General features: G+C 54.9%; 1 protein-coding gene across 1 annotated transcript; it reads left to right on the forward strand.

The window, feature by feature from the left end:
* The first annotated feature begins 1,109 nt into the window (after positions 1 to 1,109).
* DBH (dopamine beta-hydroxylase) lies at positions 1,110 to 14,804 on the forward strand. The gene is made up of 12 exons (XM_066332855.1): positions 1,110 to 1,541; positions 3,598 to 3,744; positions 5,056 to 5,313; positions 6,685 to 6,861; positions 7,450 to 7,552; positions 8,763 to 8,929; positions 9,609 to 9,752; positions 9,868 to 9,906; positions 10,687 to 10,746; positions 11,552 to 11,679; positions 12,112 to 12,271; positions 14,599 to 14,804. Exons 1-12 carry the CDS (start codon positions 1,110 to 1,112, stop codon positions 14,731 to 14,733), a joined length of 1,950 nt encoding a protein of 649 aa, XP_066188952.1. The 3' UTR covers positions 14,734 to 14,804.
* The last annotated feature ends 173 nt before the right edge of the window (positions 14,805 to 14,977 follow it).

Here is a 14,977-nt window from a genome sequence, read left to right on the forward strand (position 1 = left end):
TCAGCCCTCCTCTGCCTTGGCCTTTCGCCTGGTGGGGCTGAATGAGAGAGCAAACCCTGCGAGCAGCAGGTCACCGGCAAGGAGACACGGCATCAATCGACGCGTTCCTGAGTAATGGTTGTGTCTTAGGACAGTAAAACCTCATCGGCTTTAACGTCGGGATGCTCGCACTGATGATTCATGAAAACGCCGAGCTGGATCCCTTTCCTCTCCTCCCACAGGGCTGGGGGAGGCGGATCTGCCCCTGTGACATTGCTGCAAGGACCAGGAGTGACACCCGAGCCCTGGAGGGGACCCGAGGGGACTCCGAGCGGGAGGCACGTGAGGTGGCATTAATAAAACAACGCCAACACTCGCAGAATAAAGCCAGCCAATTGTGTGTGTGTGTGTGTGTATCAAAGAGCTCCAGGCAGTTCGTTATAATTCCAATTAACGTGGGAAAGTTAATGACCGAAAGAGAATCCATCAGACTTTAAACAAATGGGAAGGAGGAGAGACTAAAGGTGTCTTTAAACTGGAACCAGCTACTCCAAAGAAATAGCAAATACTGAACATATCCAGTGGTCTAGGCAGGTGGGGGCTTCAATGGATACAGAGCAGAGTGGGAGAGGAGCTGGGCTTTGCTGGGCTTGGAAGGGCCAGAATTAAATCCCACAAGGCCAAAAACCAGAGGAGAGAGGACAGGAGGTGTCTCTTTTCTTGCCCTTTGGGGGAAACCATTTCCTTTGGCGCTGAGCTTTGCAGGGAAAACATTTCAAACCCTGTCGGTATTATTTCATCCCTGGGAGCTCAGGCAAGGCTCAGGGTCCTTTGTTCTCACGTCTGGCCGCCTTTGGGGTGATCCCAGGCTGGGTTATGTGGACACCCAGGCCAAAGGCACCATGAGCAGTGTGGTCCACGAGGGCTCAGCCAGAGCAGCCTGTGAGCAAACAGCCCTTCCCAGGCACTAAGGAAGATTTAAGAGTGAATCACATCAGCCCAGTCAAATCCAATTGCTATTGATAATGTCCATGTGCAATTAGAGCCAATTAAGGGGAGACAGCAGATGACAAGTGTTTGGCCAGGAGCTGACGGGGGTCAATACACCAGTCCAATTTCCCAAGGACTAAATGCAATTAAAGAGGATCACTTACCAGGCTTGCCCAGGAGGGCCAGCACATAAATGGGCACGGCCAGGTGCCGGGTGCCATCCTGGCAGGATGCAGAACTCCAGGAGCAAGCCCTGCTCCTGCCCCAGCCTCAAGCTGAGGGAGGTGGCATCCATGTACCTTACCATGGTAGCGGCCTTCCTAGTCATCCTGGTGGTGGCTCTGCAGGGTTCCGTGCCCCAAAAGAGTGATTTCCCCTACAAGGTGCCCCTGGATCCCCAGGGGCTGCTGGAGCTCTCCTGGAATGTCAGCTACCCCGAGCAGGCCGTGCATTTCCAGCTCCTCATCAGGGAGCTGCGCTTCGGGCTCCTCTTCGGGATGTCGGACAGGGGAGAGTTTGAGAATGCCGACCTGGCCGTGCTCTGGAGCGACGGGCACAACTCCTACTTTGGGGTGAGTCACTGGGGTGTTTGCACGGGTGATTTTTGGGGTTTGCTCCCTGGGAGTGCAACTCTCTGAACTTGGTTTGTGGTTTTGTAGAGTGGGGTAGAGGGCTCGGCAAATGCTGGGCTGGCCCTGCTGCTCCAGAAGGTTTTTGGGGATTTCTACCCCAGAGGACCCCACAGATCAGATCCACACGGGGGGTTTGGCATGGGGGTTAACCCAAAAAAAGAATAAACACAGCAGCACATCAGCAAGGCTGAGGGAGCCAGGAGCTGGATGTCTCTGCTGTGTTGAGCTGCAAAGATACACACACAGAGGATGCATCAACACCCTGCTTCACTCGTGTGCTGCTGCCAGTCACATTAAAAATTAACCACAGCTCCCATTAATGGCTCTGAGACAGGGCAAAAGTCACCAGGCAGAGAGGCTGCTGCTGCCAGCAGGAAGATCCTGGCTGAGAGTTGCATCCACAGGGATCAAGGAGATAAAAGGGCAGCCTGGGGTGCTGTCAGAAATTAAAGGTGTATTTGGGTGAGATGTAAATGGGAGTGCAGGGGAAGCTGATCTCCAGTTGTGTTGTTTGCTGCTGCTGCTGCAAACCCCATCCTTCCTGCCACTGTGTGTTTGTTGGGCTCCTGTTTGGGTGCTTTTCCCAGCCCTGGGCTCTCCAGCCCTATCCCCACCACATCGGGCTGATTTCGACTGCAGAAAGCAATTCCCATTTTTGCCCGTGTGAGGCTTTCCAGTAAGTTAAATTTTACCTCTCTGCTTACTTCAAATTAACCATAAAACACATTCTTTCGCAATCAGCCGCAATGTGATCCGCAGCGCAATGAAAGCATGAAAAGAAGGGTTCATTATCTGCGCTGTTTTCCTGCTAATTGCCAGCCTTTCAGGGGCTGTGGTGGCCCAAATGCTCCAGGATTTCACAGCATCATGTCAAGGAAACAGAAAGGATCATTTCTAATCTCGCCCAAAGACAAACGGCGCTGAATGAGACACCCGGCAGCGCTCGGGTTTGCTCTTTCTCTTGGTGCTGAACAACACCCTGCAAGGAGATCTCAATAAATCTCCCCAGCCCCGGTTTTCTCTCTCCCAGCAGCTTTTCTTCTGGATAAGCGTGTCGGCTGTTAAAAAGATCCAAATTTGCTCAGCCCCCCATGTACTGTGAGATTAAGTCGCACTCCGTATTCCTGCGACAACAAATGCCATGCGAGCTCCGCGGAGCTGATTTCCCTCTCCCCCTCTAAGGACAACATGTTCTGGAAATATGACTCTATAGTTCTGGCTGAAATGATGCCAAGTTCCTTCATCCTTTTTTCTTCTGGTTTTTCCTCCTGAGAGAAGAGAACCAGTGCCACTTTTGTGCCTACAGCCAGCTACTTCCTGGGTGCCTTTTCTGAGTAAACAGGAGGCCCACGGGAGAAACAAAAGATCAAAGAAACAACCTTGCTCAAATGCAAATTATCACAGGATTTTATACTCCAAACCTTCAAACCCTGAGGCAGAGGAATATCCTACTGCTTTGCTTCTTGGGGTGGCTTTGTCACCATCCTCTACAGCAAAGCAGTTTTTGGGAGGCTGTGCTGGGCTGCCAGAACAATCTGACCGCAGAAAATTTAGGGTTTTGCAAAGGGGCAGCAATTTCTGGGGCTGACATAACATCTCAGTAAGGGTCTGATATTTAAACTGAGGGAGGCTGGTTTGTGCCAAGGGTTTTGGAGAGCTCAGCACCCCCTTCCACAGGGTGCCCCCAAAATACAGCACAGACCAATGCAACACCTTCACACGTGCCTGGGGGTTTTCCTGCCTCCCTTCCCCACTCACACCTCAGCCTGTAAAGGTCTTTCTGCAGACTGTTAATGCTGGGTCAGGTGTTTTCTGGTGCCTGAGCACCTGAGGCCATTCCAGTATGGATCTGCCCAAGAGATGCTGGAGGTGGGCATGGAGCCCACCAAAGCCACAGGAGTCCTGCACCTCTGGGATGCTGAGGATGGACAGAAGGAGGACCTGTGGTACCTCTGGAGGTGCCTCCTGGCTGAGCAGGCTGATCTCTCCCTCACAGGATGCCTGGAGCGATGCCAAGGGGCAGCTCCACATGGATTCCCAGCAGGACTACCAGCTCCTCGGGGCTCGCAGGGCTCCTGAGGGGCTCTACCTGCTCTTCAGAAGAGCCTTCAGCACCTGTGACCCCAAGGACTACCTGATAGAGGTATGGCATCACCCTGACCCCACTGTGACGCCCCCAGCCCCATCCCAGCCCTGGGGAACAGCTCCAGACACGTCCTGCAGGGTTTGGGCACAGGCTCAGGGGTTGGTGCTGTGTGAGGCAGAGAGGAAGTGAGCTACAGATGTCAACCCTGGCCCATGAGTAATGTTTGGCACCATCTATTCACAACCCCTTCAAAAGCTCTCTCAAGTGTAGCTTTTAGCTCGTTTGCATCATCAGCTCCTGTTGAACATGCACTGGGGCTATATAAATCCCTCCTGCATCACTCTGCTCGGCAGCCTGGAGCCAACTGTTGGGAGTGTGTTACCAAGAGGGGTGGGTGTATCAACAGGAGGCAAACAGGAGGGTTGTGACAGGAGCTGGGACAAAGGGACAGCACACAAAGGTGCTGCTCCGTGCTCCTGGGTGCTGTGGTGACATCTCCCTGGCTCTGCAACCAGCACTCCTCTCTGAGCTGGGATTTGGGATAAACCTTCCCAGTGGGGGATGTCACACAGCTCAGGGGCTCAGCTCCAGGCCCTGGCTGCAGGCAGGAATCTGTGCAAGGCTCATCTCACATGAAAGCCTTTGTGGGCAGGATATTTTAGAGCCAACGTGGGCACAGAGTGTCCTCGAGTTTTTGCTGCTGGTGTTCAAAAGCTTCTCTTGTGGTGAGAAGTGTCTGCCGTCTGCCAAAACACTGAGAGGCCTGGAGGGAAAAATCTGTGTGCGAGAGCCACTGAAACACTTGCTGGCCTTTATTCTCTGATCCTTTAGGAGAAGATTGTTCTCTTTATCCTTTCTCCCTTATCTCCTGTCCAGAGCTCTCAGCGTTCTTGTTTGCAGTAGACTTTGAGCAGAGCTTCTTATGGTACCTTCCACTTGAAAAGAAGCTGGAATAAAAGAGAGGGCTTCAGGGAGTTTTATTTCTGCTATTTCTGCTGTTTTATTTTACCCCTCAGGTTATTGCTGGGCTGTAGGGGGTGGGGAGCCCTGCATTGAGGGGTTTGTGCCAGCCTGGAGCTCACGAGGGGTTTGGAAGGAGCACAGAGGATGTGCCACACTTTTGGAAATGCTGGGGAAAACTTTTCAGACTCTCCCACTTGGTAGGGAACCCTCAGTGACCACATCAGCTGAAGAAATACCCTGGGGTGTGTGGAGCTTTCCTGGGACAGCCCAGCAGAGTGAGCTGTGCAGTCAGGGCAGGGTCACAACGCCCATTTCTGGGTTCACCCCGCCAGCGCTGGTGCTGCTGGTCCCTGCAGCTCCTGTTCTGCCTGAAAACCCCACTGATACGTTCTGCTCTGGCTTCAGGATGGCACAGTGCACCTGATCTACGGCATCCTGGAGAAACCCGTGCCTTCCCTGCAGGCCATCAACATCTCTGCCCTCCACGGGGGGCTGCAGAGGGTGCAGCTGCTGAAACCCAACATCAGCATCCCTGAGCTGCCCAGCGACATGAAGAGCATGGAGATAACAGCTCCAGATGTTGTCATCCCCAGCCAGGAGACCACCTACTGGTGCTACATGGCAGAGCTCCCGGAGGGCTTCCCCAAACACCACATCATCATGGTAAGAGGCAGGAGAAGAGGCCTGGCTGCTTTTCAACCAGGGCGGATCAGGAATTGTGCTGAAAATCCTGGATTTTTACATCCTGATAATTCCGTGTCACAGGGAGGCTTTCAGGCCCTGACATCTTTTCAAATGTGGTCCCAAAACCTCTTCCAGGTCCACCCCACCAGTCAGCAGCATCTTCATGTCTTCTAGAGTGTCCCAGCAGGAAGGGACCAGGTGACCAGGTGATGTTTTCCCACCTGGCACATCCAGCAGGTTCCAGGGCAGGCTCAGAGCTGACTCCCTGCAGAAGGAACAGACCCACGGCAGGATTTTGGCACACAGAGAGCCACGAGGAGCATAAAAACACAGGAAACAAACGAACAGGGCTGGTGAGAGCAGGGCACAGCCAGCCAGGATGGGAACTGGCTCCTGAAAGATGAGGGAGAATCCATAAAAAAGAGAGTTACAGACAGAAATGCGACTTGTGGGTATTGCCCAGACGTGTTGCTTGGGCCATCTCCTGCAAAAGAGAGGGAGAAAGCTGCTGACAGAGAAAGGGATGAGCTGCTGGGAGAGCACCCAGCAGGTGTGGGGGTGGCTCGGGAGGTGACCTGGCACATCCAGAGTCAAATCCCTCCAACACCCGAGCTGCAGCGAGCGCTCAGCCACTCCGAGGGGAGAGACGGCGCTGCAAAGGAAGGCTCAGAAGGAGGATTTTCTCTCTGACAGATGGTGTGAAGTGAATCATCTGTGTGTAAGTAAGAAGTGTGTAACTCCTGATACCTTCCCGCTGCTGCAGATCACTTCTGCAGCTGGCACTTTTAGCCAGAGATGTTCCTCAGGCTTGAGTCATTCTCTCTACCCCAAATCCCCCTCCCCGTGCCCCAAGCAGCTGCTGGATAGAAACAAAACCCAAAGAGCTGCAGGCAGAGCTACAACAACAACAACAACACAGCCAGGCCTCTCTGTAGGAAAGAGCAACAACCCCATGGCCACTTCAGCCCTACAAAACTGGTAAAGGGCTCAGTCATCACAAAACAGACCAAGATCTGCTGATCCCCTGGACCTGCTGCTGGAGAAAGGATGAGCTGGTTCTCTGTGGGCTCTGGGTTGGTACCTGAGCCTGCCAAGAAATTAAACGTTTCCACAACTGACCTAAATGCTCCTTGGGCACTTACAACATGTTGTTTCCCCTTCGAAACACCCAGGTGCCTGACTCTAAAATATGAAGCCCTTGATGCCTCAGGCCCAGAGCAACCTTCCCTCCCCATCCTGTGGCACAAAGGGATATTCCAGAAAGGAATATCCCAGATATTCCTGCCCTGGGGACCCTGCACACCCCAGGGGTGGGCTCTCAGCGTGTCCTCTCCTTCTTGGGCTTTGCAGTACGAGCCAGTGGTGACAGCAGGCAACGAGGCTCTTGTTCACCACATGGAAGTGTTCCAGTGCACAGCCCAGTTCGACAGCTTCCCCCACTACAACGGGCCCTGCGACTCCAAGATGAAGCCAGACAGGCTCAACTACTGCAGGCACGTGCTGGCAGCCTGGGCCATGGGGGCACAGGTGGGTGTGACAAGGGACACGTCCCCCCGGGTGACATCCTGCCCTGCTGCCTCCCAAACCACACTGATTCCACTTTGGGGTGTGACCTCGCACTGGGGTTTGGTTTCAGCCCTGTCTGATCTTCCCAGCCCCTCCTGGGGGTGTGGGATTTTCCACCTCCTCCCAGCCCTCCTCCTGTCTGGCGCCATGAATCAGTGGGGTGGGACACTGGAGCAGCTCCCCAGGGAATGGTCCTGGCCCTCAGCCTGAGAGAGCTCAAGGAGCTTTTTGGACAATGCTCTCAGGCACTTGTGGGGTTCCTGGGGCTTGTCCTGTGCAGGGCTAGGAGCTGGATCTTGATCCTTGTGGGTCCCTTCCAATTCAGGGTGTTTTATGATTCTGTGACCATACTCAGGTGTTGTGCCACTGCACGTGGAATGAGAGAAGCTTCTGGAAGCAAGGGCAGCTCTCCAAGCACAACCAAGGGCACACTTACCTCAGCCCATGGTGTGGGTCAGGATTATGTCCACACATTCCCTTAGGCTTTCCAGCCTTGTTCCCAGGAAAGCCACCCCTCTGCTGCCCTAACACCCTCCCTTCTGCTTCCAGGCTTTCTACTACCCTGAAGAAGCAGGTCTTGCCTTTGGTGGCCCAGGCTCCTCCAGATATTTGCGTCTGGAGATCCATTACCACAATCCCCTGGTGTTCAAAGGTGAGGGGCTGGGTGGTGCTGCCCATTGCTTTACCTGTCAGACCAGCGCAGGAGAGCAGGGGAAACTCCAGGGAGGGATTGCCACCTTCTGGGGAGGCCTCTGGCCAAAATCACGGCCCTGTCCTCAGCTTTCTGGATAGTCCAGATCTGTCCCTGCAGGAAGAGTCCATTAAAAATCCCCACCATGCTGCTGCTTTTCTGGTCTCAGCGAAGTTATCCTCACTGAAGGCTGACATGTGGCCCAGAGGGGGGGAAGGATGTTTGGGAAAGGAAGGAAAATTGTCCCCACACATTCCTGCAAGGATGTTATCCAGGGCAGCGCCAGGATTTAGCTGGACTGTCTCAGGAATCCCCCGAATTCCACACAAGGTTCTGAGGCTGGGTCTGAGCTCAGAGCAGGAGTGACAGCAGTGCCAAGTCACCAGAGAGCCCAGGCTGCCAGGGGAGGGGGGATGTGGATGTTGTGTTCCTGTTCTCTTGCTTCGATAACATTGTCAGGAGACACATTGGAAAAAAAAAAGCAGGATTCCAAACAACTCGGCTTCTTCATTAACATAAAAACAAGCAGCTTCTTGACTACCCAAGTATATTTTTAGGAGGCCAGAGCATATGTACTGTGGATCAATCATAGCACATTCGGCAACTTGAGAAGAAACACGGCTATAAATACAGAGTTCACCTCTTCCATCATTTATCTGCTTTTGCATGTTAACCAATAGTGTCTCCCTCGTTATTCTTATCCCTGGGTGGGCTCCAGCCTGGAGACAGGGAGCTCAGAGCTGGCCTGAGCCCCTCCTGACCTACTGACCCTGCTCTTTCCCTTTGCCTGCACGGCCTTTTGGGATTAAAGATTGGGATTTGGGATTAAAGAAGCTGCATTGAGCCCCATTCCTGAGGGACTCCTCCGAAGCACCCCATGTCCTTCTGCTCTGGGCTCTCCAAAGACACCCCTTACCTTGCTGTCCTGGGACAATCCAGCCTCAGGTCAGTGCCCTCACCAGGGAACTAGGTGCATCTGGGGCCACTCGGTGAAGACTTGCACGAAAATCTGTAGGGTTTAAAACAATTTTAAACACATGAAGGAAGTTGGGAGGCGGAGCCTCCCCCAGCAGCACAGCATCGTTTGTTTGGGGTTTTTTTACCTATCCTTGTTTTTTCACCTTTTGACCTTGTTCCTGCAGTGACCTGTCCTTGTCCCCTGGCCCACCAGGTCGCCGTGACTCCTCGGGGATCCGGCTGTACTACACGGCCACACTTCGTCCCTACGACGCCGGGATCATGGAGCTGGGCTTGGTGTACACCCCCGTGATGGCCATTCCCCCTGGAGAGCACAGCTTCGTCCTCACGGGGTACTGCACTGATAAATGCACCCAGCTGGTGAGTGCCTGTCCCCTCCTGCACCTCAGAGGAGAAAGGTTTTCCGTGGTTTTTCCCTGGCTCCGGGCAGAACCAATCTCCCAGTTTGAAGTTTTAAGCTCACCGTGAGGTGGTGCTGGAAAGAAAAATCTGCTGTGTACAATAAACAGAGAAGAGCAGCTGGTTGGGATGTGCTGAATCCCCCTGGAAGGAGCTCTCCTGGGGAGCCATCTGCTCCAGCTCCCCTGGGTACCATTCCCACAAAACTCACCGCTGAGCTGGCCGTGTCCCAGCGGTGCTTTCCCTCCCAGGGATGGGAAAATTGGCTCCTGCTCTCGGGGAGCCTGCCAAGAGCTCTCTCAAAGATGGTTCCAAAGGGCCCACCTGGCTCTCTCAGGGAAGTTTTAGTGTGTTTTTGTAGGGCCTACCCACAAGGAATAGTTTGTGCCACCACTAACGAGGGTGGGGAAGGAAGCAGGACCTGGCTCAGCTGCTCCTGCGGCCCTGGAGCGTTGGTTTGGCAGCAATGAGGGTTTGTCCCTCCACAAGGAACTCACTGAGATGCTTTTCCAGGGGCACAGTGACCCCCCTAAACCCCGTGTGCGAGCCAGAACAGGGACAGCGAGGGGATGTGAGGGAGGGGAGGAGAGGGACAGGGCTGACCACGGGGACTTGAGCTCTCCTCCTTTTCCTCCCCCAGGCTCTGCCAGCTGCTGGCATCCGCATCTTCGCCTCCCAGCTCCACACACACCTGGCGGGGAGGAAAGTGGTGACGGTGCTGTCCCGGGACGGGAGAGAGCGGCAGGTTGTGAACGCTGACGGGCACTACAGCCCTCACTTCCAGGTACAGGGGCTGCCACTGCGGGCCAGGATGGGTGTCACCCCTGGGCACGGTGTCACCCCTGGGCACAGTGCCACCGTGGCACTGCTCTGACGTGTCTCCTTTCCTCCCCTCCCAGGAGATCCGCATGCTGAAGGAGGTGGTCGCGGTTTTTCCGGTGAGTTGCTCCAAAACCAGCGCATCCTGATCCCGTGGCACTGAGTGCCCTGCCTCCTTCCATCACCCCATCCCATCTGGGGACTCCCAGGGGGGCTGCAGTGAGGGTCCCGGGGTCGTTTCTGCCGTCTCCATGCGGATACTTTGGGGACAGCCAGGCGCCCTGTCTCATACGGCGCAGAGCTGGTGTGTGGGCAGCCAGGAGATAAATTAGGCTCCTGATTTAGCTAGGCTTCGTCTGGCAGAGGGAGGCTCCTCAGGGGGTGAGGATGAGCCATGGTGGTGCCCTCTGGCCTTGCTTGATGGAAGGAGAGGAAGAGATTCAGCGTCAGAGTGGGAGTGGGTGGGAAAACAGGGGTGGGACATGCCCCAGGGCTCTTCAGATGGGGTAGGACCTGACTGCAAAGCTGAGGGCAGATCCTGGAGCTGCTGTGCCCCACGAGGCTGCTCAAAGCACTCAGCACCCACTGGAACCGTGCCCGTGGTCCTCAGCACTGACTGTGGCAGGGAGGCTGTTGTGCCATCAAGTCAGCTCCGGATTTGGCACTTCAAACTCTTGCCTAAGTGCAACTTTAAGGTGTTTTCAACGCTGCAGAAATTGTCAAAAAGCGAGGAAAGCAGGAAGCACCATCCCTGGGATGCAGCCCTGGGGGATCTCTGCAGGGGATGCAGGTTTAGCAAGGACTCCTGTGGGGTTGCAGGCTCCTGCTATGGGGAGCAGAGATTTCTATGTGGAACACTCCCCAGTCCCTAAATTTCCCCGTGTTTGATCCCCCCCCAGGGCGATGAACTCATCACCACCTGCACATACAACACCGAGGATCGGAGCAGAGCCACCGTGGTGAGCACACAGGGGGCACACACTGCCTTTGGGGGCAACCCAGGGTGGGTTTGGGGGCACCCCCAGAGTGAGGACCTGTACAAAGCCAGGCTGAATCACAGCCAGGAGCCAAGGGAGGGTGGGAAGAAGGGAGCTCACAAGGCTCTGCTGCCTGCAGCGGGGATGTGAAGGTGCTAATTGTGAAGTCGCATGTGTCACTCTAATTCCCATCACAAACTGTTCCACCAAGGATTAATTGTAATTAAAGAGAAGTGGCACTTTTTTGACAGTGCATGTTATTTCTTTACATAGGCAGTGGGAAAAAAAAAATAAAAGCGCCTGTCAGAGGTACCATCAACAGGGACAAGGCTAAATATAGCAGAGGGATTATAGGAAATCTGCATTTTAATGTAAACCACACGGTCTAGCCTGGAAGTCTGTCCTTGCACAGAGGGCAGACAAGCAGAGAGCTGCCCATGCCATGCACCTGAAGGGGTGTGAATACCTCTCTATTTCTATCTCCACCTCTATCATCTCTATCATCTCTATCATCTCTATCATCTCCATATCTCTATCTCCATCTCTATCTCTATCTCTATCTCTATCTCTATCTCTATCTCTATCTCTATCTCTATCTCTATCATCTCTGTCTCTCTAGATATCCAGATATCAAGGTACAGCTACTAGACAGAGATTTTTGGGTACAGATCCATGTCAGTGTGCACTCAGAGGTGTGACCTCTGCCCCCCTGCCCTCCCTGCCCCTGTGCAGCCCCAGCAGGGCACAGCCAGACCCCGCTTCCATCACCTCCCTGCCTGTGCCACAGGGAGGGTTTGGCATCCTGGAAGAGATGTGTGTGAACTACGTGCACTACTACCCGCAGACCCAGCTGGAGCTGTGCAAGAGCGCTGTGGATCCGGGTTACCTGCACCGCTACTTCAACCTTGTCAACAGGTGAGGAGCCCCTGCACAGCAGGGCTGGGGGCACAGGGACCACGGCTGCAAAAATCCAGGGGTTGAGGATGGCTGCGTAGTGAGAACCACCAGGAAGGGAGAGCAGCCCCTGGGAGGGACTTCCCAGCAAGAGCCAAGTGTGGCCAAGTGTATAAATGCAAAATATTCCTTAAAACCAGAGGCAGTCACCAAGGATCCAGCCAGGGGAGGAGCTGCAGCCCGTCCACCCATGAGGAGAGGGGAGATGCTGACCTTGCACAGCGTGTCCTACCCACGGGCTGCTCCCAAATCCTGCCCTGCAGGTGCTGGCTGCTCCAGGCTGTCCCTGTGCTGCCCTCAGAGGCATTCCAGGCCGCTGTTCAGACAGGGAGGGATTGCTCACACCCAGCACACTGCACTGCTGTGCTCCAGCCTGGCCTCTCTCCTGCCCAGGTTTAACGACGAGGAGATCTGCATGTGCCCACAGGTGTCTGTCCCGCAGCAGTTCTACTCCATCCCCTGGAACACGTTCAACAGGGATGTGCTGAAATCCCTCTACGCCTTTGCTCCCATCTCCATGCACTGCAACAAATCCTCCGCCGTCCGCTTCCCGGTAGGTACAGCCTCACTCCCACAGCTTCCCAGCGGAATTCCCGGGTGTAAGGTGAGGTCTGCAGTGCTCAGGACACATCTAAACCCAGCAGGCTCAGGGCAGGGGGCTGGAGCTGCCTGGAAATCCCTGGCATCAGCAGGACACAGAGCCCAACCCTGTGCTTAGACAATACATCTGGAGCCCACCACGGGATGCTCCCAGCCAGATCCAATTAGGAGATGCATTTGCATAAAGTGATTTGGAGGCTGCTTCTGCTGACTGTTAAAGTAGGGCCAGATCCAAGGAGAAACGTGAGGTGGTTTTTAGGATTTTGGCAAATCACCCCAGGTCCCAGCAGAGCGAGCTCATTACGCACGGCATCTGTGCAGCTTCTGAACGTGGTGATCCAGCAAAACGTGAAGGATAAAGGACTGAGGGGTCCTTAAAATAAAACCAGGCCCAGAGAAGAGGGACATGATCATGATGGTGATGAAGATTTAAAACCACTGCTGGCAACAGCTTCCAATGCCATTTATCGGCATGATAAATTTGGATACCTTGTTCCTGGATCCAGTGCTATCTACTGCAGCACAGGGGGATGCTGAGCTGACTGCAGGGATGACCATCAGCTTTCTGCCACAGTAAATTCCCTTTAGCAAAGTTTCACTCTGGAGTGGGCAGAAACCTTTCCAGTTTCCTGGAACTGCACGCCAGGCACCTCTCAGCCACCCAGAGCTTTGCTGCAGGGACAGAAGTGATGCAGAAGTTTTGTGCAGCAGCTGAATTGTGAATTGAAACGCTTAATTTATGACCCAGACAGCTCCCTTGATTTCAGAGGGCTGTCAGGAAGGGACCTGAGCACACAAGAGCCAGTTCTGGCACGAAGTGGGTCATGAGCATCGCAGTGAGGGCGAAGGAGCCTCTGCTCCTCTGGTGTTTCAGAGCGAGCCCGGCTTGGAGACATCTCATTTATTCCATACTGTTTCTGCCAAGAGAAAAGCACCAGCTTCTAATTAAGCTCATGTTTTCGCAGCTCAGTGATCCCAAATCTGATGATTTCTGGAAGGAACTGAGCGCTGTTAATTATCAAGCCAAATCTCAAGGTAACACTTGTGAGCTGTGGCGGGGACGGTGCTGTCCCCAAGTTCCCCTTGAGCCTGGGAGGGCTCGCAGTAAACTCTCTGTTCAGATTTCCACTCGAGAGCACTGAAAAAACAACAACTGTCAAGACACTCCACATGCCTTTGATCTCTCTGAAAACAGGCTCAGGGCTGGGGACGTATCGGCGGGGCAGACGCCGCAGCAGATGGAGCACCCTAAAGATGCTTCACTGCTCCCCGAAGCCATGAGGACACAGGAAAGGAGTTGTTTCTCCAGCTGGCGCTCCCCTGCGGTGCTGTCCCCTCTCTGGTCACTCCCCAGGAGCTTTGGAAAGGTCCCTCCATCCCACTCCATCTTTCCCCAGGGTTTTCCCGGTGCTGGTGCCGGCTCTGGCCCGTTTCGCTTGACATACCAAGGGGAAATGTCAGCCGAAAACACAAATTCCACTTTCATCTCGCTGATGACTCACGGCTCTACCTCTCCTCTCCAGACCTCCCTCCTCCTGCTCACGCTGTGGCTCAGCCTCTCGCTGACATTTCCACATGAACACGCAGCGGGCAGCCCAGCCGGAGCATCACCGCCCCGGAGCAGAGCCCGCCGTGCCCTGCCAGCCCCTGCCCACGTCCCCACCGGCCACCAGGCCACGCCAATGTCACATCTGAGGTAGATGCTGCTCGGCAGGTTCAGCCCCGGGCTCTGCCTGCACCTGGCAGGTTGCTCTTTGCAGGGAGCATCCCCAAGACAAGGTGCCTCCACGGGGGGATTTGTCCCTGCCGTGGTCACCGTGAGCCCTGATGGCTGTGACAGCCCGTCCCTGGCTCTGCTCCGTGGCACCTCAGGCAGGCTGCTGCATCCCTCCTGCTCCAGCCGTGCTGGAAATTCCTGCCAGGACCTGCTAACGGAGTGCTGAGGGTAGGCCCGTGGGGCTCCCTGGTTTGAGCTGTCTGCACCTGACCTGGCAGGTAACAATTTTGGGGTGGAAACTGCCCAGCTGCGGTGGGTTTGTGGAACATGGAGCACCTCGGATGTCTGCACTGCTCAGGGGATGTGTAGGTGCTTCTGCCCTAGGAATGGTTAGTGATGTCTCATGAGAAAACACCCTGATCGGGGCTAAAAACCACTTCAGACCTTAAAGCTGGTGCCATTTCTCCAAGCAGGCAGAAACACCGAGCCTCCACCACCTTCCTGCCTTTCTGGGGAGAAGAGTTTGCACCCGCCGTGCTCTCACGGTGCTCTCTCTCTTGCAGGGCGAGTGGGAGAAGCAGCCGCTTCCCCGCATCACCGAGAGGCTGCGGGAGCCCATCCCTCGCTGTCCGCCCGCCCCGGAGCCTCAGCCCGCTGCTCCCGTCCCCCTCAACCTGGGCCAGCTCCGGAGGGACTGACACGGTGCTGCCACCGGGCCGGGAGGCGCCTCCAGGCAGGAGCATCCATCCATCCATCCATCCATCCATCCATCCATCCATCCCTCCATCCATCCATCCATCCATCCATCCATCCATCCATCCCTCCATCCCTCCCTCATCCCTCCATCCATCCATCCATCCATCCCTCCATCCCTCATCCATCCATCCATCCATCCATCCATCCATCCATCCATCCATCCATCCATCCACCCATCCATCCATC

Source organism: Sylvia atricapilla, chromosome 19 (genome assembly GCF_009819655.1).
Source record: "Sylvia atricapilla isolate bSylAtr1 chromosome 19, bSylAtr1.pri, whole genome shotgun sequence".
In the NCBI taxonomy this organism is placed as follows: Eukaryota; Metazoa; Chordata; class Aves; order Passeriformes; family Sylviidae; genus Sylvia; species Sylvia atricapilla.